The sequence below is a fragment of the Eupeodes corollae genome, chromosome 1, assembly GCF_945859685.1.
Source record: "Eupeodes corollae chromosome 1, idEupCoro1.1, whole genome shotgun sequence".
NCBI lineage: Eukaryota > Metazoa > Arthropoda > Insecta > Diptera > Syrphidae > Eupeodes > Eupeodes corollae.
The window spans coordinates 89,475,046-89,500,186 of record NC_079147.1 but is presented as its reverse complement, the minus strand read 5'-3'; the positions used below and the strand labels follow the sequence as shown (position 1 = coordinate 89,500,186).

General features: G+C 33.0%; 1 protein-coding gene across 1 annotated transcript; it reads left to right on the top strand.

Annotated features, from left to right (window-relative positions):
* Nucleotides 1–455: 455 nt before the first annotated feature.
* LOC129938702 (E3 ubiquitin-protein ligase MARCHF5) lies at nucleotides 456–21,194 on the top strand. The gene is made up of 3 exons (XM_056046398.1): nucleotides 456–1,483; nucleotides 1,554–1,750; nucleotides 19,981–21,194. Exons 1-3 carry the CDS (start codon nucleotides 887–889, stop codon nucleotides 20,336–20,338), a joined length of 1,152 nt encoding a protein of 383 aa, XP_055902373.1. The 5' UTR covers nucleotides 456–886; the 3' UTR covers nucleotides 20,339–21,194.
* The last annotated feature ends 3,947 nt before the right edge of the window (nucleotides 21,195–25,141 follow it).

The following is a 25,141-nucleotide window of genomic DNA, read 5'->3' as shown; positions in this document are numbered from 1 at the left end:
ATTTGGACAATCGGATGGAGGTGACCGATATTTTGTTCCAAACATTACTGAACTATACCAATATTCTCATAATAAAAAAGAAATTACATCAATTTCCTAAATAATTTCTGTTATTCAAAATCAACATCGGTCCTTAAAATTTAATCACCATTTTTTAAAAAATGACATCTGAGAAATTAACTACCTGCCTTGGTCATATTTTGTGCTCAAGGAATGAACTTAACTGCACATGAAGCCCTTTAAAGATTAAATTTGAATTGTGTATTGAATCAATTTTACTAAATTCAATACTTGTCCCATTTTGTATTTATTATTTGTATCTTGTTTTATCCATCAAAAGCTCTTAAATTTGTTAGCTGAATATAAAAGTATACTTGGCATTACTCACGAATTTCCGTGGGACAGTGTTATAACTGGCATCACTGGAACATATATTTATTTTTTTTAAACGGAGTCTTATGTCCCAAACGTCAAAAAATTATCATTTCTCCGTCCGGAAATTATAAATTAACAAGTCTCTTAACAGAAAAATTTTACTTTAATATTTCCAATTTGAAGATTACTCAACAAAAAGCTAAAAAAAAGCGTTGAACACAACAACAAAAAATTAATTAAAAATAAACAAAACAAACAAGCAAAACGTTTCCCATCAACATCATCGCCAAAGCCTTTCAACTGCAAGAAAAAACGAAGTCGAAATGCAAATGACTCAGTGAAAAATAAAAAAATTATGACGACAAAAACGAAAATTACTGCGACGATAACAACGACCGTGAAATTAACACCAAATACAAACTAATTATTTGTCCTTGACACAAAGTTAAGTCTCGAAATTAAAGGAACAAAACAATCGCAGAACCTGGGAAAACGTTAAAAAACATAGAAAATGGATAATAAAGACGACAAACAGCAGGAAAATAATCCACCAAGCGATGTGGTTGATGCGTCAACCACCACAAGCAATAATGAAATTAATTCGGCAACAAATTTGGCGGCTCCGGCAAACCTGGAGAGTGATAAAACAGATGGCGAACGAAGTCAACAGACATCAGGACCAATATCACTTTCAGCAGCTGTTTCGGGGATGCTGCAACCTTCATCGTCATCGACGACAGCGATCTCGGTGGATGCGGCAGCTGTCGACGAACGCAGTTGCTGGATATGCTTTTCCACAGATGACGACAATAAGCTGGCCGCCTGGGTCCAGCCTTGCAAGTGTCGCGGAACCACCAAATGGGTCCATCAGAGTTGCCTCTATCGGTGGGTTGATGAGAAACAAAAAGGCAACGCCCTTCGGAGTGTGAGCTGCCAACAGTGCCAAACAGAGTACATAATTGTGTTTCCACACATGGGAAAATTTGCCAATGTTCTGGAGGTGTTTGACAACCTGATCAAGCGATTGAGTCCGTTCTTGGCGGCTGGCATATTTGTCGGTTCGCTGTATTGGACGGCGGTCACATATGGTGCTGTGACTTTTCTGCAGGTGGGCTTACATAAATTACTAACTATCAACAGTCAACACACCTTAACTGTTAATCATCATGTTTTCGTAGATTGTTGGCCATAAAAAAGGACTCGCCCTGATGGAGAATGGTGATCCACTTGTGCTGCTGATTGGGTTGCCTGCCATTCCGGTGGGTCTGGTCTTTGGGCGCATGATTCGCTGGGAAGATGCTGTCCTTCGATTAATTCGTAATCGACGAACCATGGCAAGGAAATTCCCCCTAATGAGCTTGATTATTCCATATCCGTAAGTTTCAAAGTTCTTATTCTTATTTTTAAATGAAAAGAGCGGATTAAATCCGTCCATAGGGTGACATATGCCTTCTATAGTATTTGATCATACGATGTTACTCATGTTTTGAAGTTTAATAGAGGAGGGAATGTGAGCGGAAAATGTGCATAGCTTGCATAGTTTTTTGTGCCAAGAATGGAAAATGCATTTTTTGTTGTTATTGATTTTTAGCTTCGATGCAATATGTGCAACTGTGCTGGAAATGAATGTAGGTGTATCGGCCTCGAAGTGCAAATGACACAAGTGTTATAAGTTGATGTATTTTGTTTTCATGTCTGGCCTTGTTAAGTGGAAAGAGGGACACAAATAATAAAATATATCTGATTGTACATTGTTAGAAGGCGCGTTGTGTTCAAACACATGTGGAGTGTTAATAGAATAGAAATTTTGCCAACAGCTATAACCATGACCTCGACATTTTGCAATGTACTCATACTCATGGGTTGAAGGGTGGAAAGCTCTTGTAGGAAGTTGAATGGTTGGAAAAAATAAACATACTTTAGTTAGCGTTCATTTGATTTATGTGCGAAAATGTTTTTTCATACTGTAGGCTATGAATTTTAAAAGTTATATGAATTTTAATGAATATTTTTATAAAATATTAAATTCTTAAATATTATGCATATGAGAAGGTGTCTTTCAAGAGGATGCCGCGGGAGTATAAACAAAATACAATAGCTGGCATATCGCCATACTGAAACCCAAGTAGGTGAAGATTCTGATCCTGCTGAATTTTTTTATTCATGGGTATAGATTGGTGCCTTTATTCTTTTCCCATCATGCCCTCGCCATATACATTAGGAATGATGTTGCTTATCAGCTCTTACCACAATATGGTACTTGCACCAATTCATTTTTTAATTATATGTAGTTAAATTAAATGTTTTATGATTTAATTTTTAAAAAAAGTTTTATTAATTTTAACAGCTAACTAGATGTTAGCCGGAGTATCGGATCTTAAGAACTAACTTATACAAACTGAAAAATATTCTATGTGACTTAAAATCTAGAGTAAAAATACTAAGTCATCACTTTGAAATGTAAACACTCAATCGTGAGAATGTATCCATCAGATAGCATTGATCACAGTCGGATGTTTATACTTCATATCGGACTTGGGTTTGATATTTGATATACATTTAACTCCTCCCTTCTTTTAAATTTTTCGTCCCGAAAAATAAACTAATTTAATGTTATAAACATCCTTTCATCAACATTTTTTACTGGGAGAGTTTTTAATACAATGTTTTCTGGTTTAGGTATTTCGTTAATTACATTAATTTCTTTTTGGTTTTTACCTTTTTTTGCAAGAATAATGATTACAATAATTATTATCAAAATGTACAAAACTATGTTATTAATGAAAGTTTGGTTGCCAATTGTTTTTATTTCTTCTATTTGTTTAATGTTTTCAAGATGTATTTGATCGATATTTAGTTTTATATTTGATTCTGTTAATTGTCCTTGGAATATTGATGGCAATGGTACATAATTGGTTATTTCTTTTGTTATAAAATTTAAGTTTCCAAGATTTATTGAACAGTTAGAAATTTGTACAACATAGGTTCCATTTAATGTTCTTGTTTTGTTTTCACAATCATATAACTTTCCTTTGTAATTATCTATAAAAATTAAATTTTCTGTTTCTTGTTCAATGCTTGTTTTTGTGTTAAATATATAAGTACAATTTGCATTCATACTGTTTAGTAGATTGGAAATACAGGAATTTTTAGATAATTTGATAATTTGGTTTTGTTTACATATTAAATTTCATGAACTTTTAAACAATTTTCTTTTATACCATATATTTCTTTTTTATTTGCTAATATACCTAGATAAGGAATCAAAATTTGTTTGTTATTTTTTGTAACAAGTCTTATTTTTAAATGGTTATAAATTTCGTTAGTAGTTATAGGCAATGAAATAATATAAAGAATCACTTCGCCTTTAATTGCAACGGAAGGGGTTGCATAATTCAATGCTTGTGCATCGTTACCGTAAGGTAAATTTTCTATGTCATTTAGAATTTGTGTAAGGTCTTTTTTACAGAGAAGTTTAGAATTTACTATTCCTTGTTTTGCCCAATTTATTGCATTTGAAATGTCTTCTAATTCTTCTTTTAACATTAATAATTTATTAAAAATTGCCTGCATAAAATATTCATTAGGGATTTCGTTAAATTTCTTTAAAATAAATTTATAATTTTCTATTATCTTGTTTGTGTTATCTAGTATGTCCCTATTGATTACATATTGTTTGTTGTTGTTTCTAATTTGTTCGTTTTGTTTGTTTATTTAATCGTCTAGGTCATAAGCGTCTGGTGATCCAGCTAACCATTTCCAAGCGGATCCAATCCATTTAATGGATCTTCTATTGCGATGGGGTAATAAAAGTTGTAGTTCTTTTTCTATTTTGTTCTGTACAAAGAGTATTTGTTGTTTTAATGGCGACGAATTGTTGAATTTGAGTAGAATGATTGGGATAGATAATCTTTGGAGTGTAATAAAATCTGTAAGGTTTATCAAATGAATTATTTTAAAGCTGCCTTCTGTTATTTTTCCTTGTCCTAATTTTATTGATATTATCGGGGAGTTATTATATTCATAGATGTTCATGTCCGCAAATATAAACGTTATACAGATAACGATTGATCTGAAAAGAGATATAATTAATCGTTTTTAATATTTGTTTTATGTATTTTCCTTCCAGTCATAGTTGTAATTGTTACTCTATGATCATCTTTAACTATTTCTTTAATAAATTTTTGTTTTAATTTTCCTTTTCTTCCTGGTGCTTTCACATAAATAATATCTCCGGGTTTATATTTTTTTGGTTTTTCCCTGTGTTTATTTTCATAGTTTAATCTTTGCTGCTGGATCCTTTTTATTAAATCCTTAGTTCTTATGTTTGTTTCTTCTCTGGCTTTGTTTAATTCTTCTAAGGAGTTTGATGGTTTTCTTCCAAAAAATATATTTGCTGGAGTTTCTTTTACTGTTGAATGTATCGTGTTATTATATCTGTCTGTTGCTATTGCTGCTAATTCTTTAATTGGTGTTAAATTATATTCCTTTTGTATACACCGTATTATTTCCTGAATGGTTGAGTGGACTCGTTCCACCTGTCCATTTACTTCACTTCTGCTTGAAGGTGTCAAATAAATGTTAATGCCTATATTTGATAAAAAGTCTGTTATAATTGGGCTGGTTAAAGCTTTGTCTCTATCCATTACTAAGAGATTAGGAGTCGTATAATAATATATGAGTTCAAATACTTTGTCTTTAAGATAAACTGCAGATTTGTTTTCTATGGGAAATATTTTTGTAAATTTAGAAAATTTATCTATTGATGTGAGAAATAGTTGGCCATCTAGTTCCATAATGTCAATGTGTCAGTTGGGTAGTTTGGAACGGGGTTCCCTGAAGTTCTTTCTGTGTTGGATGACGGTCATATATATTTTCTTTGCATATTTTGCAATTTTTTAAAACTTCTTTTATTTTCGTATTCATGTTTGGGAAGTAATACTCTTGGATTATTTTTTCTTTATTTTCTTTAATACATCTATGAGCTTTTCTATGCTCTTGGTGGATTATTTCTAAAATTTGTTCTTCATCGATTAAATCTGTTACTACTTTTTGTGTAAATCTTATTTTTAAACATTTATTAAAGTTTTCTTTATAAACTTCTTGTATAAGTTGCATTAACTTTTCTGGAGCTTTTAGTCCATTAATTATATCTGGTCTCATCTCATTCTTAAATATATTTTTTATAATTTCAGCATTAAAAAAGTTCTTTATTATAGTTTTCCTATGATATCCAGGATGTGGTAGTTCGTATATTCTGTCTTCTTCTTCACCTTCTATGATTATTACCTGATTTTTAAAGACATTGAGTGGGGCTTCTGTGCTTATAATTAGATCTGTATTATCTTCTTCGGCACTGTGTTGTGTCATTAAAGTTGATGCTGGGTTACATTCACTAATATTCATTCTTGATAGTGCATCAGCAACGTGGTTTGTTTTTCCTGGTTTATAAATTAGCTCGTAGTTATATTCTTCGAGTCTCGCTTTCCATCTTTTTAATTTAGAATTATAATTTTTGTTGCTTAGAGAAAATGTTAGAGGTTGATGATCGGTTATTATTTTAATTTTTTTTGCTCCATAGAGATAATTTCTTAGGTGGTCTAATGCCCATATTATTGCAAGCATTTCCTGTTCATTTGTAGCGTAACCTTGTTCTGTTTTGTTTAAGCTTCTGGAGATGAAAGTTATCGGTTTATCTTTACCTATTTCACCTTGAGATAGTACTGCGCCTAATGCGTAGTTTGATGCATCTATTGTTAATATAAATGGTTTGTCAAAGTCGGGGAATATTAATATATCGGTTGATATCAAGTAGTTTTTTAGACCATTAAAGGCTTTCCTTTGATATTCATTAAATTTAATCGGTACCTTTTTTGATTGATTCTTACTAGTTTTTGCATGTTCACCTGATGTGAGAAGGGTTAATGGTATTGCTACTTTTGCAAAATCTTTAATGAAACGTCTGTAGTAGGATGCTAATCCTAAAAATGATTTTAATTCTTTAAGGTTTGTTGGTTCTTGGGTATTTTGAATTGCTTGTATTTTTTTTTGGGTCTGCTCTGATACCTTTTCCCGAAATTATAAAACCTAAGTATTCTATTTCTGTTTTAAGAAATTCTGTTTTTTCTAGATTTATTTTTTTAATTTGCTTTACTGAGTTTACTTAAAATGAGTTTAATATGTGAAAGATGTTCTTCAATAGATTTACTAAATATAATTATGTCATCGATGTACACGTAGCATATTTTTCCTATGCATTCTTTAAGTACATCATCTATCATACATTGAAATATTGCCGGGGCATTTTTTAATCCGAAAGGCAATCTGAGAAATTCATATTTTCCGTTTAGGGTAGAAAAAGCAGTTTTTTCTATGTCCTTTTCATTCATTAGTATTTGATGGAATCCTGACGTTAAGTCAATAGTTGTGAAGAAATTAGATTCTCCTAGATTCGCAAGAATAGTTCCTATATCGGGTATAGGGTATGTATTTGCTATGGTTACTGCATTTAATCTTTTATAATCAATTACCATTCTGTATTTTCTTTCGCCATCCTTATTCAGTTTTTTGGGTACAATCCAAATAGGTGCGTTGTATGGTGAAGTTGAGGGTCTGATAACATTGTCTCTTAATAATTTCTTAATTTCTTTGTCTATTTCTCATACATACTGGGTATGGATATAATTTTGCATATATAGGGGTGTCTACACAGGTTTTGATTTCTGCTCTTACGTTTGTTACGGCAGTAATTTTGTCATCGGGATTAGTGAAAATGTTTGAAAATTAATTTAAAATATTATTGAATTCCTGTCTTTGTAAAGAGTTAAGTAAATCGTTATTTAAAACTGAATTGACGTCAACTGACCGTCTTATTTCTAAAGGTATAGTGATTCCTGGATGGATAGTTAAAAAAGATTTATTTCTATCAATAATTGCTTTTAGCTCTCGAAGTGTATCATCCCCAATGATACCATCGAATGAAGTTAATGAGGGTAAAATGTAAAATTTTATTAAAGTATTGTTTCCATAAGTTGAAAATATTTTTCCTGATGCTGATTTTTCAATTTTTACCTTTCCTCCTACTGAATTAATATAAAAAGGTTTTTCTAAGACTATTTGTTTAGCAGTATGTTCCGGTTTAATGAAATTTTTGTTAGCGCCTGTGTCTATGAGAAAATTTAAACATTTTCCATTTGGTGCAATATATTTTATGTAGGGAGTTCCGCTGACCCTATCATGAGAAAATTTAGTTCCTGTCCTTGTAGTTCATTTATGTCATCGAATTCTTCATAAAGATGTTCTGAGTATTGTTCCATTTCGTTATTTGCTTCAAGATTGGTTTGGAATACTCTTTGTTGTTTTGGAGGTCCTGGTGGAGCGTCATTGTTTGGTATTGGTCTTTTATATTGTTGTGGTTGTGATTGCTGTTGTTGTTGATGATGATTTGTATTCCATCTATTTTGGTTCCAATTATTCTGAGGGCTCGACTGAGTAAATTGTCGTGGTCGATTCATATAATTAACTTGTCTAGTCTGAATGCTTCTGTCTACATCCATCGGTTCTGGTCTAGGTTGTCTAGGTGGTAGTACAGGTCTGTAATTATTGTGTTGTTGTCTATTCACGTGAGAATATAACAAATTTTTTTGTTGTTGGGTCAATTGATGTTGTCTCGATTGTGAGTTTTGCATTGGTTGCGAATACGTAAATTTTCTTGGATTTTGTACTGGAGGTACAAGAGAGTTATAAGGGACTACTATCGGATTAGTAGAATTACTACGCGTAAAATTGGTAGCTCTGTAACTCATGTTTTGTAATTCAAGACAAGCTGAATATGCTTCAGGCAAGGATTTTGGATTTTTTATAGAAATGAGTCTAGATAAATCGCCGTTAAGGCCCCTGATGAAGGTATCTAATGCTCTATTTCTATGACCTTCAATAGTGTTAGCCATTGTTTCCAAGCTTAAACACTCGGTTTGAACTTTATTTATTATTAGGGTTAACTGGTGGTTTACTTCACCGAAATATTCGTCGATTGTTTTTCTTCCTTGATATAGGGAATATAGTTGGTATTCAAGTGTTCTTATATCTCGTTTGTCTGCATAATGCAATGACAAACATTTCTTTATGGACGTCCAGTCCTCGTCTGGTATGTTGTAGGCGATTAAAGCAGTGTCTGCTTCATCTGTAATTTTTTGTCGTATAGACCTTATAATTGCCCTATAAAGTGGCTTCTTTTTAATAACCCTATAATCTTCTAAAACGTTTTCAACTGATTTTACCCAGGAAGCGTATTTTGTCGGGTCACCATTAAAGAGTCGTATTTCTTTAACAGGATCGGGAATTCTGTTTTGGGATTGCAAATCCGCTTCAGAAGTTGGTCTGGCCAAAACTTCCGGTTGTTCGATTAAGAACTGGGATTGCGTTTGCATCTGCAGGAATTGCCTTTGCAGATCAGTTGTTGCTTTAATTGAAGCATTAATTGAACCGGTAAGGTTCATAATATCAGCTTTTAGCTGATCAACAGTTGTTTCTAATGACATTTTTGATTATCTTTTTTCTTTTCTTTAACAATATGTATGTGTTTTAATTTTGTAATGCTCTTATTTATAATAAAATAATTTCAAAAAAACTAATAATAATATAATAATATAATGATATATGATAATTTCACCCAATTTCCATTTAGGTCCAGTAATGTGTTGAATACAATCTTCCCTTGGAGGCTTTCCACTGATTTTTTTATTTTATTAATTAAAAGTTGTTGCTTGTATTTCTTTTTCTTTTATTTTGCACTCTTTAAGCTTGCATTTATTTTAAATTGTTTTATTACTGTTTTTCTTTTTTCCACAGGTTTTTTTTAAATTTGTATTTATTATATTTTCCTTTATCTTATCAATTACAAGTTGTTGGTTTTTTTCTTTTATTATTTTACACTGTTTAGGCTTGCATGTACGTATTTTCACACATTTCCTTTATTTATCAAGATCATTTATTTTCGTTTTAAATATGTTGTACTTATTTGAAATTTATTTTTTATTGAATTTCGAACAATTTTTTCCACTTACACTAAAAAAAGGTTCCTAGTCATCGCAACGACTTAGCGGGGTAGCGCACGGAATAAACCCTATTTTGATTCGAGAACCAAGCTATTCACTTGACCAAACCCGAATTTCTCCCGTTTGTTTGTGATTTTATTTTTTCGTCACGCACTACTAATGGTTCGGCGAAATGGTACGGTTGTAACTAGTTATCTTTCGAAAACTTAGCTTAGCTTAAGGCTCTACACGTTGGGCGCCAGTTAAATTAAATGTTTTATGATTTAATTTTTAAAAAAAGTTTTATTAATTTTAACAGCTAACTAGATGTTAGCCGGAGTATCGGATCTTAAGAACTAACTTATACAAACTGAAAAATATTCTATGTGACTTAAAATCTAGAGTAAAAATACTAAGTCATCACTTTGAAATGTAAACACTCATTCGTGAGAATGTATCCATCAGATAGCATTGATCACAGTCGGATGTTTATACTTCATATCGGACTTGGGTTTGATATTTGATATACATTTAACTATGTGGTTTAAATTCTCCGTAAATAAGCAAATAATTCACTACTGCTTCCTTTATCGAAGTCCTAATGCAGACAGAGTATCAACTACTCATGAATTTGATGCTTTGTCTGATTCCATCCAAAGAATTGTTTCGTCATATCCTCGCACTGAAATCGTTGTTACGGTGATTTCAATGTACACAATTCTTCATGGCTTCAACATTCAGGCCAAACAACACCCGATGGAGTGTGTGCAGAAATCTTCGCTGAGTTGAACCACCTAACTCAGCTAGTCAACGAGCCCACCCGAATATCGGACGTTGAAAGTCGAGCAGAAAACACTCTTGACTTGTATCTTACCTCTGACCCTGATAAGCACACTGTTAGTGTTTTATCTCCTCTAGGCACATCTGATTATTGTGTTATATCAGCAAATTTCTTGTGTCAAAACTGTTCAGTTAAAGAAAGAGCTCCTAAGAGAACCGTTTGGCAATACGAGCAAGTCAACTGGGACGGTTTAAATAATTACTTCACGATCTTTAACTGGTGACTATGCTTCCTTGATAGTGACGTTGACGCCAGCCCTTATGATAACAAGTTCAATTCGCCTGGGAATGGGAACTTTTATCCCGAATAGGGTTAAAAGCATCAGAACTAAGGAAAACGCATGGTTCGATGCGAGCTGTAAAGAGGTTATTAGGGTCAAGAAGCTAAGTTTCTGTTGTTTTAAAGCCAATCCAACTGAGGAAAACCGGAATATGTTCAAGCAAGCCAGAAAGGCCTTCAACGCCCATATTCGACGGACCAAATTTTTACATGACCAAAAATTACGGCAAAAAATATGACAATGTGCCAAAGGCAGTCAAAATGTTTGGTTCCTACGCTTGTTGTGATCGAAAAACGTTTGATTTTTCAATTTTTTTTTTTTTGAAAATCGTTAAAATTAATTTTTTTTATATAAATTTTTTCAATATTGTTTTTAAATTATTTTTGGTATGCAGTTGTTTAGTGATTATAAATATACGCTCAACATTTGCATTTAGTAAAAAAATGTTTACCCGTTTTTGAGATATAGAATTTTGAAAAAAAAATCAATATTTAGATATAGAATTTTGAAAAAAAAATCAATATTTTAGATAAAAAGTTTTGAAAAAAAAATTCAATATTTTTTTAAAAATCGAAACAATAAAAAGTTGCACTTTTTTTCCCTCTAACTTAAGCCTTTTCTGAAACTCTTATTCAAAGCTCTCATTATCAACATCAATAATATCAATATGCATAATATCAATAAAATAACGGCACTTTGTTTAAATAATAAATATTCAAAAAAATAACATTTATTCAATAATTTCATCAAATTTTATAATTAATATAATTTATTTAACACATTAATATTTTGTACAATAACGCTTCACTTTCATAACATCACCACATCTTCTTGGCATTGAATCCAAATGGTTATTGCACCGCTCTAAGGGTATTCCCCTCCACACACTTTGTACAGCCGTCCACAATTCTGTCTGATTTTTGGGGTTGTGCTTGCCAACGCCACGTTTAACATCCCCCCACAAATGCTAAATGGGATTCGGGTCTGGAGATTGTGCTGGCCAATCTAAGAGCTGTATATCCTTACGCGAAAACCACTCTTTCGGACTACGGCTTGTGTGCATTGTCTTGCTGGAAGACCCATCTGAGAGGCATGTCTTCTTCAGCGTAAGGCAGCATCACTTCCTCTAAAATTTGGACATACGCATGTTGATCCATAATGCCATCAATTTTTTTTATGGGCCCAACACCATTGTACGAAAAACAGCCCCAAACCATTATTTTGCTGCCTCCATGCTTGACTGTTTTTATGGTGTATTTTGGCTGGAACTCTGTGTTCCGTGGACGCCAAACCAATTTTTTAGACCCAGTGTCACCAAAAAGAACGATTTTGCTTTCGTCTGAAAACAAGACGTTTCTCCACTTCTCTCGTGTCCAACCACCATACTTTTTTGCAAAAGCAAGGCGTTAAACTAGATGACGTTTGGAGAGGAGTGGCTTTCTTCTTGGGTGGCATGCCTTCAAAAAAGCTGTGAGAAGAGTTCGACGCACTGTCTCATCGCTCACATTGAGCTCGAGCTCTTTGTATATCTCCACAGCTGATTTAAAGGGGTCCCTTCTTAACATTTTGACTATTTGCCTATGGTCCCGTCCTCCAATTTGCGTTTTCGACCTCTGGTTTCCACTTTTTCCACAAAACTGACGGCATTATGGATCAGCTTTGCAGAAACGGTCAATTTTTTTTGGATTTGCTGTACGATTGTCCGGCGCTCCTCATTTGGCGTGTGATTTGGCGTAGCTCTTGACTGCAATGTTTTCCTCCTCCTACTTTTTAATAAATTTTACAAAAAAACATGCACACTAACGAAAAATGATATTTGCAAAAAATACTCACTGTTTGTTGGTTATTATAGTTGAATTATACTTTATTTTATTAATTTTAACTATTTTTTGCATTAACGCTGCTATTATTTTGTGTGTCCAAAATTTGCAATTTTCATATTAATATCATTGATGGTGATAATGAAAGCTTAGAATAAGGGTTTCAGAAAAAGCTTAAGTTCGAGAGAAAAAAGCAATAAAAAAGAAGATATAATAAAAAGAAATGAGAAAAAAGTAGCGCTGCTATTATTTTGTTGATAGCTGTAAGTGCTTATCCAAAAAAAATATTGAAATCGGTTGATAAGTTGTTGAGAAAATTAAGAAACAAAATATTAAAAAAAGCCAAGTTAAAAAATAAAATTTTAAATAAAATTGAAAAAAATCTATCGGTTTGTTTTTGAGAAAATTCGAATTTTCGTTTTTTGACCAAAACAATTGTATGGGGCCGCTGTTAGTTTTGGTCTTAATAAAAAAAAATGAAAAAAAAACTCCTAACGCGAATCTGCTCAAAACCTTAACTTCCAAGTTTGAACTCAATCGAACCAACGGTTAAGGCTGTAGGAGCGTGGACAGACAGACAAAACAGACCGGACGGAATCGCGGGACCCACTTTTTTCGACTTCTCTACCATCGTAATATCATGTTTGATTAAAATTTCGAGTTCGAAATTTTTTTCACGAATGCAAAACTTGCTATATAGTTCATATATGTCGCAAGTAAAAACAATACAGGGGGGTCATTCCGTAAAACGATTATCGTCAGACGATATCGTTTCGACGATAGTCTCACTTCACGTAAGACGATAATCGTCAAAGTGATATCGTCAAAACGATAGCGTTTGCACGATAGCTAAGTAGGTATTGTCTGCTATTAATTTCCATTGACAACTAAGCAAATTGAAGCAAAAAAGTTTCGGCGTAGTTAAGTTTTGTTACAAAATAAAAATAAAAACTCGAAAATATACAATAAATTCTGTTACGCATTTTTTTATATACAAGCATTAGTAATCTCTCTTAATTTTTGTTAAATAAATAAAACAATTGTAGTTTTGGAATTGCAAAAGAGGACTTTATAATGATATTATAAACAATAAATTTGAATGACGGTTGTCGTTCTACATACATAATGTATATACATTCAATATTAAAATTTGTTGTAACTATTAGTAGTACCCGTAGCATGATGGTTAGTGCGTTGGACTGTCATGCAAGGGGTCTTGGGTTCAATCCCTGCCTGTGCCACCTTAATTAAAAAAAAAATAAATTTCGCGGGTACTACCTCTTGCGAGAAATTGACAAATCCTTCAAGAGTAATTCTTGTCATGAAAAAGTGCTTTCTCAAACTAGCCGTTCGGATTCGGCCTAAAATTGTAGGTCCCTTCCATTCCTGACAACAGTACTCGCACACAGGAATGGTTGAGAGTTGTAAGTCACTAGGCCCTGGTTCACAACGGACTGTTGCGCCACCCCATTTGATTTGATTTGTAACTATTAAAACTTTTGGGCATAGGAACATTGGTATATTCAACAGGCAACGACTTTTGTATCGCTCTTACACAAAGCACTAATCCAAATTAGTTTTGGAAACAAACAAATATTTTTAAAGTTCCTTCTTCACTTTCTTCATTTTGGACCAAATTGGATTTATTACTGCAGCTGATTTACAAAAATATCAGACATTGGACAAACATTTTGATATTATTGTTTTATCTTCGGCGGCAACAAATTATAACACAAAAAGTGACAATAAAAATAAACATCACAAAATAGGTGGCATGTTTATTAACAATACATTTTTTGCAAATTTTCATAGAGAAAAACCAAGTTTAATAACATTTTCAAGCTATTGAACAAGTATTATCTTTCGTTGAGTTCATTTTGACATTTCAGTCATAGTATAATATACTCAACGAACTTATACTGAAAACGATTGAACGAGACGATAGTGATAAAGTTACGTGAAGCAAATTATTGACGATATCGTTAATGATAATCGTTTTGACCAAAAATACTCTATTTACCAAGATCGGAATCTTTCGTACGTTTCACTCTCCCAAACCCGTTTGTTTACATTGTTGTATTTGTAATTTTGACAATTAGTCCATGAATAGATGTGAAAACAAACAAAAAAACGATGCCGTGGGCTAGCGGCACTTTGCAAAGCAAAAACAAAATGGGGTGGTTAATAAGTTTGTTTTCAGATTTTTCTTTTTACTTTTTTTTCGATGAAAAACTCAGTTTTAAGCTTTAGTTTTGCATTCATTTTGTTGATAGCGAACCAATGTACATTTTTTTTTTGAAAAAAGCATGTTCAACAACAGTTAAATATAATTTATTCACTCATTTACAGCAATCACTACGAAATTGTTTAAATTTCATAACTAACTTCGGATTATTGTATCAAAAATGCGTTCGAAGAACCATCAAGTTAAGGGTGCGAGCGCAATTAATTGAATTCAAATTTTTTTGCAAGTAATTAAAATCTGTATCAATTTAATTAATCAAAGTATATTTATAGTTTGTTTTTGCAATAGTTGCAAGCTTAAATCATCATATAAGCTTGCAACTATTTTGCAATTCCATTTTGATTAATAAATATTAAATTTAAAAAAAGAGTTATAATCGAAAAATACCTCATCCATAACAATTTTGATTGATGGAAGCATACATGTATTTGCTATCAAAAAAAATTATGCTTCAAAGGAACACCAATATTTAAAAGAAAGAAATCAGAACGATTATAACGAACTTGTTGAATAAATGCATAGCAAATAAAATGCAAATTTTGACGTTTATTACAAAACGAAAACGTCAAAAAATCGTTCTAAATTCATGCACAATTGATTCAATAGATCATATAATCGACATGAATGTTTTTTGTTGACGTACCGAACTTTCTTTTAGTGAATTCCCACAGTTTAACACAAAATACGATTTTCATTCGTTCCTTAAAAATGTAAAGTTACCAAAGTTCAAGTTTACTTATTATTGTTTGAAGGGTATGTTTAATAAAAATGCTGCTAATAATGAAAACAAATTAATGAGTTTTTTTTATGTTTTTGTTTTTCTTAATATAATAAATACTATTGTAGATTACTTTTTATAAAATGCAGAGCATAGAAGAAAGTATACATAAACAATAGTTTTCAGATATAAAGCAGAGGTTAGCTTAGAAAAATATTTTCGAGAAAGCCAATAATATTTAAGGTATTTAATATAATAATATTTAAGGTATTTATTGCATTCATTAAGTTGGTATTGTGTTTAACCACATTGCCTATTTTTTTCCTTAAAAATGCTTTACACGAAGCAACTTACTTTTAAAACATGGTTCCCTCAAATTTGTATTCCAAAATCTAACTACAAACAAAATTCTAACTCTAACATAGTCCCTCAAAAAAAAATTTTCAGAAATATTCCTGCAACAAACAAAACCAAAATTTGGTCGTGCAATTATCGAACTGCTTAAATGACGAAAATACTAATTTAATTGAGGAATCTAAACTAGCTAAAGTTGGCAATGGAACTTCACAAGTAGCATTGTCTGTACAAAGAAATTTTGACGCATCCGCCTATTGTTTCCACCTAAACTTCTAACCAAAAAAATGTTCTAAGACATTTAAACCTGCAAAAAAATTTCTGTTTTCTCGTTTTACAAAGTATTGTGTTACACTTTTGTCCATTTTCAATTAAACTTAACCAGTTGCAGCTCATATTGCGTTCGCAAATAATTTAAGTAAACAAAATACAGTACTAATAAATCATTAAATATGTATTTGGTCAATCTTATTTCATATCCATTAACAACATTTATTTGGATTGAAATTAAAAAGCTATACAAATCTTTCAATTTAAAACCATGTCAGCACTTCAGGCTCTGTTGGTTAGGACTGTTTAGTTTTTGAACGAGGCCATAAAACATTCTAAATAAAGCATTTAGATGTGCCTGCAGACTATAATGAAGCATTTTGATGGGCTAGAACACTAAATGTGAGAATGTGTTTGGTTTTTGCATCATTTCACGCACACTCTCTCACATTTAGTGTGTACTTAGCTTGTAGGCAAACCGAAATGTCAGTCTGAGATTCTGATCTTGGTAATGGAGTATTTTTGGTTTTGACGATTATCGTTTCGGAAATTACGGAATGACTCCCCAGGTAGCACTGATCTCCAAAGCTAATCTTATATTATCCCTAATTGGAGCGATACAACCTACAAATAAAAATAAAAATGTGATTGTAGTTCCCAAGTAGTTGTGTAGCCTGTCATTTTCTAGAGAGTTAATTCCAAAGTTTTAACTTTTGATCCTCTTCTTCTGCCTTGATCTTGTTTATTTATTTCTCTAGAACCTGCTTCGGTTTAATCTACCAGGGTTTTCTAATATCAGCTTGATGTTATTGATTCGGCTTGACTATATGACAATATTTTGGTTGTCAATTTGTAAAAGCTAAGCTTATAAACAAATAAATATATCTATCTATCTATCTATATTTTGGTTTCTGTAGTGTTTTTAGCTCATTTTTCATATAGCGTTCACTTCCACGAGGAAAATTCTAGTGGACTTGCCCATCGATAATAAGGGTTTGGCTCTAAGTCCAAAGACTTACGCTATTCCCCTTAGATGTTTTCGACCTATGAGTGTTTGAAATAAGGGTATTGTTCACATTTCCCCTATAACTTTATTTTGAAGTATAGTTTTTGATTGGAATGTCTTAAACTTTTATTTATGAGGTCTTGCGAATCGAGGCTATTTCTATTAGAAATATGATTATCCCTTTCCCTTCAGATGATTTTTTTTGTGACCATATACATAATAGATTGGCCAATTTCACAGTTGAAGTTATGCATTAGCATGCCAATCTTTGTATGTTCTAATAATTTGGACTTTGAAATGTATGTTGGCTTCAATTCATTTCTTAAAAAAATTAACAATTACATCATTTGGCTTAATTCTAACATAAATAATATTTAACAATAACTTAAATTAAAACATTTGTTGGCACAAAGGGGGCCTAACTACACTGACAAATTACAAAAATTAATATGTGTTTAACATGAAGTCGATGGTTAAAAAAAGAGTGTCGTTGCCAAGGTTCATCTCGGGTTGTTCATTCCCGGTTGTCCTGATGGAGGTTAGTTAGGTGTTAGGTTGGGTACTGACTCCAGGCTAGCATAGAAGGAGAAGTGCAAGGAACTGGTCAAGTGCCTTGATTTAAGCTTCTTCGTAGAGTCTTCGAATACTATAGTGCTTCTGTCGTTGACGGTCAAATTGTAGATCAGTACATATCCTTAGTATCTTCCTCTCGAAGACTTAGTTTTTCCATTGCTGTTTTTAATATGGTGGACCATATCGGAGAACTGTTGGTTGATAACCGCTCTTAGCAGCTGTTTGTACATCAACAATTGCATTGGTTTTCTTTCTCAAGAGAGGATAAACTCGATGAAGTGCAATGTTGGCTTTCGTTATCACAATCTTAGAGTGTGGGTTGAAGCGCAGCAGCTCATTGAATCCGAGGTATTTGGCGTTCTTCTTGGCTTTGATCCTTGATCCATCCGGAAACGTCAGAATAAGGTTTCGGGCCAGTGCCGCCGCCGATCTACAGCGGCTGATGTTAGTGACTGGTCTCTAGAAGCATAATAGTTCCGATTTGGAGGTGTTTATCCTTATTACCCACTTCTGGTAGTACACGTAAGAAACATGGAGGACGAAAAGGTGAGTGAGTCAAACAGCAGGATCTCAAAATCCGTTGGCACTCGCTGTCATCAGGCTGTAGAGAAACGGTCCCATTTTCAATCCTTGGCCGACTCCAGCCTTTACCTCTCCAATCGTTGACTTGCAAGTGTCGATTGCTACGAAGTTTCAGAAAACAACATTTGTATTATTCGCTGTGGAACATCAAAAATTCAGAGCTTATGGATGAGGTCCTTAATCCATACGCTGTCGAAAGCTTTCTCAACATCCAGAAAGCATCCAACTGTGGTTCGGTGGCTATTAAGAGTGGCTGAAACTTAAGAAGTGGATGGATCGTTGAGTGCGCTTGTCAAAATCCAAACTGCATGTCGGGGATGATGTTATGTTTGTTGCAGAATTTCTTCAGCCTCCTTAATATGACTTTTTTCAGAATGTTGCTGATGTTTTTAAGGAGTGACACTGGCCTGTAGTTGGAGATCATATTTGTGCTGCTTTTCTTTGGATTTGCCACTACTTTAGCTGTTATCCACTTTTTTGGAAAATAGCCTTTGTTGGTGCAGTTATTTATGATAATAGCCAAGATAATCATACAAACTTGCGAAAGTCTTTTCAGGATGTAGTTGGAAATCCCTTCCATTCCAGTTGACTTCTTTGGAGTCAAGTTGCTAATGATCTCTGCTATCTCCTCAGGATTGCAGAAGTCATGGATAATAGCTAGTTCATCGGTTTGCAATTGTCGTCATATTAAACTACAATATTTGGCTGTTGAGTCAACTGAATGGAGGTTTCCACTTCGTTCAGGGAGGCTTGGTCCGTTGATGGTTTTGAGGTCAAACTCTGTTCAAAGTGTTTGGCAAAAGCTTGCACTTTGTCATTCATTGATGTTAGCTCGATGTTGTTGCTCATCATGACTTCTGACCGCGACTTGCTCCTACCGATTCCCTTGAAGGTATTTTGTCCAGGTCTTATCTCCCTCGATCTATTTTTAAAGGAGATGTCTTTGATCATTTGGAAGTAAGTCCATTTGAAGTCTTAAATAAAATTGTTTTAAATTGTAAAGATCAATCTATAGCCCAAGCAAGTGAAATTGAAATTGATGAATTTTTTGCTTATATTTTGTGGTAAGTCCTTTAGGTGTTCTAGTCATTGCACAAAAAGTCTAATAAAATCTAGTGGCAGCGTCGTATGTTATCAACCGCCTTAAATCGCGAAAACACTTCTTTCGTGATTATTTCCCTACCCTAAAATCCCACACACAATTTTCTTAAATGTTTGTCTCAATCAATCGCTGTCCATAACCTACATCGCAGATATAAGATTTTATGAAACTTATCATACAACGTGAAAAGTAATGTATACAAAAATGTCTACCTCCCATCCTAAGGTGAAACCCCTATTTTACTGGACTATTTTGTTAGAAGTTAATGATAGTATAAGACGTTTCTTATTATTTTATTAATTTATAGTACATTAAATTTTGAAATTTTATAAAAGAAACTTGGAACTGAAATTTATCTCTCAGAATTAAATATCATAAAAAGAACGGTCTATATCAAAGCATTTCACTTTTATCAACATGGGTTAGGCAAAATACTAGTTCCCCAAATGTTTAATAATTTTTATTTTTGGATTCAAAAATCAAAGGGATTGTTTTGCAAGTCATTCTTCTTATTAGATCGTATTGAGTGAGTTTAAAATGTGACGGAGTAATAGAACGAGTTCTTGTCACGTCTTGATCTCTAGAAGTAGCAAACGCAGTCGATTTTGATAAGATTTGTCTGCATTGAAATTCCAAAAAGTTTTCCGCTGTACATGAATATGACGATGCAATTCATCAAATTTAATCGCAAACAATTATTTTTCAAATAGCCCCAATAAAACAACTCAGATTATTTTATTTTCAATTAACATTATTTTTTTTTTCAAATTTAATTTTAGCGATGAGGAAGAAGAACCAACTGTACAAAATCCAGCAACGCCAACTCTTTCCGATCCAGTTTCTGCAACACGAATTTTCTGCGGAGCACTGCTTCTGCCAACTATATCATCAATTGTCGGTCGTCTTCTTTTCGAAACAATTGAAAATACCTTACATCGTACTCTGCTCGGTGGACTTACTTTTATAACCGTTAAGGGCATATTAAAGATATACCTCAAACAACAACAATTTACACGAAAGAAAAAACGTAAAATTGTCGATTACACTGATGAAAATATTCGCACATTTGTCAACCGGAACACAAGAAATTCCAACTTGAGTTCAACACAACAGAGAGCTAATGAAAATATGGTATAGGGAATGGCCTATTCATCCTTCAAAATAAGAAAAAGACAATTGCTTTGTTTTTATACTAATATTTAGCATATGTTACATGAAAAAAACAACAACAACAACAAAAATCAAAAATATATATATTTAAAAAAATTTATCTGAAAAACAAAAATGATAACTACCTTTTACAAATAGGAATTTCGACAAAAATTTTAATTCGTTTTTGAAATGTTAAATTTGTTTTCTCGTTTTAAACACTTTAAAATATAATAATTAACGACTTCAAATTAATTTTATTCAAATGTACTCGTAAGGTTTTAAATATATTGTATTTAATATTATTATTGTATGTATTTGAATAGTGAAAGAAAATGTATCTTGAAGGCATCTATAGAATTAAAGGCCTAATCTCATCGTATCCGTTTTGAAATCTATTCTATCGTAATGAAGATTTTCTATTGGCGAGGAACATAATGACACTACAAGTCTAATTAGTGTTTGTATAACCAATCGCGGATATTATTGTGTTCATATAATTTTCTGACGTGATCTTATGTCGGGTACGATCCTAGAAATGGCAGAGTAATTTATCACTTGAATTTGGATTGCTCTGGGTTCTGAGATTTTAACGCTTACTTTATATTTTTCGATTACTATTTTTTAATCATTAGTCAACATTTGTTACGATTCGATCGGATACGATGATAGGTCTTTGATTTTGATCTTTTTTTGCTTTTTACAAAGGTTTAGAATGATTACAAAAAAAAAACATTTTAACGGATGGGTTATTTAGAAGTTAATTAAGATACATTTATTTTAACTGTCGGTTAATAAAAATAAAACCCAAATAAATCCGGGTTCAATTCTTGTCACATATAAATATTTTTTATTTCTTATTTTCCAGGCTAAAAATATAAAGAATAAGAGTGCATGAAGTGGAATCTGATTTTACCATCGATATTTCTATATAAAATGTGGACAAAGCTACTTGTTACGTTCTCAAAAAATAATATCAGGTTGATATAACCAAAGTATTTGAGGTACTGCCTTAGCGTCGACTTTGAGTGGAATCGGAGCCACAACCATATAGCCCCACAAAAAAAAAACACTTTAATTCATAATCAGAGTATTATTATCTCTTCATAAGAGACACACTTTTTTATAGTATTTGGTGATTTTTTAACGTGCTATATTTGTTTAAGTTTTATAAGTCCCGATTGCTTAACAGAGTAGCCTCGATTTAAATATGTATGTTTAAAAATTATCTTAACTTATTTTGAAACGTAAAAAAGTTGCATACAAGGGCAAAGAATCATTTTCAAAATAAAAAATTGAGACCCAAAGACAAATATACAATGTTATCCATTTTGCAGGTTCAAAAGTAAACGTAAATAAAACACATACAATATTTTTTTTCATGATATTTCTTTTTTATTATGAAGTTTGAACAAGCATCGATTATTTTGATTTAATTTTCGATCACTTTTGACACATATTGGGCAGTATCTCGGTCTTTCGCGTAGCCCCATAGAAAAAAGTCCAGCGGTGTCAAATTACATGATCTTTGTGGCCAATTGTCACCAAACAGTGACTTTTTGTGAATTTAATGGTCTGTCTTCAATTACTTGAGGATTCTCAGAACCCTAGATACGACCTGTTTATTTATTTCCAGTGATGCTAGAAACATTTCGGATTTTTTTTTGTTTGTCTAATGCCTTTCTTAATATCAACTAGGAAAAATCACACTGAATTTTTTTGTGTCTATTGATTTCAAAAACAATTTTGGTATACTTTGTAATAACTTAAAAAAAAATAATGATCTGATGATAAAAAAAATATAAAATATATAAATTTACCCCATAACATCCCTGCTCAAAACTAACCGGATTTCATACAAAACTTTGAGTCTTGACGTTTAGGTAACGGTTTTTCTTGTCATTTGGATAATAAATTAATTAAAAAACTAAGCTGTCTAAATAGAAATTAATTCGATTAATAAAATGGCTAAAACACGTCACACAAACGCTATTCGTTATAAAGTGTTAGAAAAGTATCAAGTCGGTACAAAACAAAATGTAATCGCTGAAATGCTGAAAATTCCAACTTCAACGGTGTATGACATTATCAAAACGATTAGAAGCAGAAAATCAGTAGAAGCAGAACATCGTGGTGGACACCCTCGCAAAACAACAGCTAAAACAGATAGGCGCATAAAGAATTTTGTTCTTAAGGATCCTTTTGCGTCCTCGAAAAACATCTGTGAGGATCTAAATTTATCTATAGCGCCATCTACGGTAAGAAGTCGTTTAAGGGAATGCGGCCTTTATGCGTTCCGACCAGCAAAAAAGCCACTGCTTACTGAAAAACGTCGTAAAAAAGGTAAAATATGATAGGTGTATCGGAAAGACTTTCAACTTCTTAATTAAAATATTTTATCAGGGTTGAATTTGCAAAAATCATCTAAACTGGTCAAGAAAATGGAAAAGTGTGCTTTTCAGTGATGAAAGCAAATTCAACTTATTTTTCTCCAATGCGGATGGTAGAATGACAGTAAGGGGCTCGAAACGAACACGTTAAAAGCCAGCAAATGTTTGTACTTCCGACGGTTAAGCACGGTGGTGAATCGGTGATGGTCTGGGGTTGCTTTTCCGGTGCAGGCGTTGGTAGGATACATCAAATCGCAGGAATAATGCAACGTTTTTATATATACAGCTGTGTTCAAAATAATAGGAGTGCTTTTACAAAATTTGCTCAAGTGTGGTTTTTACCATGTGTGTACTGGTAATCAGCCCATTTCTCTACCGGTAAGTATAACGAATGATCTTTACTCTCAATCAGGCTATTCAAAATAATAGCAGTATGAGTTATATTGTACGTAAAAAAAATCAAAAACTTAAAAAAAAACAGAAACTAAATTAAAATAGGAATATTAAATAGTTGGAATATCGAATATCTAAACAAGTTATGTTATTTAGTGGGATGAGGAAAGCACTGCACCGACGAAAAACGGAAAATCATAAAAAAGTTGCGAAATGAAGGAAAAACGTATAAGGATGTAAAGTTGATGTTGGGGTGCTCTGACCAAACGATCGTCAATGCTGTAAAATATGAAAAAAGTCGAAACCCGGGGACGAAAACGAGAAACGAGTGAAAATGACGATCGTCGTATGGTTCGCTACAGCCGAAAGGATCCTTTTGCGTCCTCTAAGATGATCCAGGAAGATCTAGGACTGGCAGTAAGTAGCGTAACAATAAGAAGGCGATTGTTGAACACAATCTTCCGCTCATAGTCCACGAAAAGTGCCGATGCTTACAAAAAAACATGTAGCCGCTCGTTTGAAATTTGCAAGAAGCCATGCTTATTGGCCTGCAGAGAAATGGCGAAACATTTTGTGGACTGACGAGACCAAAATTGTTTTATTCGGTGGAACTGGCTCTAGGCAATACGTTCCGACGCCCAGAAAATTCCGAGTTTGAGCATCGATACACCATTAAAACGGTAAAGCATGGAGGTGCTAAAGTGATGGCATGGAGCAGTTTCTCATATGCTGGTGTTGGCCTCATACATCAAATCATTGGCACGATGGACCAGCGCGTTTATGTGGATATAATGTCCAGTGTGATGCTGCCTTATGCGAGTTGGAATATGCCGGTTAAATGGGTATTATAACAAGACAACGACCCGAAACACACCAGTAAGTCTGCCAAGGAATGGTTTCGGGTCAATGGGGTTGAGGTCATGGACAGGCCAGCTCAGTCGCCTGACCTCAATCACATAGAAAATTTATGGGCAGACGTGAAAAAGGGTGTTTCCCGACGAAGACCCTTGAATTCGAGGCAGTTGTGGGACGCAGTAGAGAAAACATGGAACCAAATTCCAGTTGAGCGTTGTCAGGCTCTTGTGAAATCTATGCCACGCAGATGTGCAGCAATTATAAAAAACAAATGATTTTCCACAAAATACTGACAAACAAATCTTAATATTGAATATTTTTTTTTAGTTTTTATACTTTATTTTGTTTACTCCTATTATTTTGAACAATTCATTGTGGCTTTATTTTGATAAAAATCTTGTTTTTACTACCTTATTTGTTTTAAACAAAGTAGTCTTTAAGCATAATAATAAAAGACTGGATTACCTATTTTGTACAAAAGAAAAAATAAATGTAAAAAAATTATACAGCTTTTGAGTCACGATTTAATCTAAAAAGAACAGGCACTCCTATTTTTTTGAACACAACTGTACATATATAGGGATATACAGTCAACAACGCCGCCATATGCTGAAGAGGAAATTCCCTTGCGTTGGGTTTTTCAGCAGGATAATGATCCCAAACATTCTTCAAAGCTGCTTAAAGAGACGTTTGCACAAAAAATAGAGTGGCCGTCCCAATCTCCCGATTTAAACCCCATCGCGAATTTGTGAGCAGTTTTAAAAGTAGGTTTGGAAAGAAAACGCACACTTCAGAAAGCTCTCTTTTTGCAGCTTTGAAGAATAAGTCGGAGAATATTCCTGCCTCTATAATCGACAATTTAATCATGTCAATGTCTAGTCGATGCCAAGAACTTATTAAAAATAAAGGTGATTGGATAAAATATTAATTTTTAAGATTTAGTGACAAAACTCCGGTTAGTTTTTAGCAGACGAATTTCTGAAGTTATTTAATTTTTTGTTACCATAATTTATTGTGTGGATTATTTTAACTTGTTTTAATTTTTAACTTCCCATATGAAGTTATTGTAATGGGTCCGATTTGTCAAATTGAAAATTTTGACATTTCTCGACGTTTCAAGGTCCCTAGAGTCGAAATAAAAGAACGTACGTTC

Coding starts and splice junctions, on each gene's coding strand:
- LOC129938702 (XM_056046398.1), top strand. CDS start 887: ATGGATAATAAAGACGACAAACAGCAGGAAAATAATCCACCAAGCGAT. Junction 1,484..1,553: donor GTGCTGTGACTTTTCTGCAG/GTGGGCTTACAT, acceptor ATGTTTTCGTAG/ATTGTTGGCCATAAAAAAGG. Junction 1,751..19,980: donor AGCTTGATTATTCCATATCC/GTAAGTTTCAAA, acceptor ATTTAATTTTAG/CGATGAGGAAGAAGAACCAA.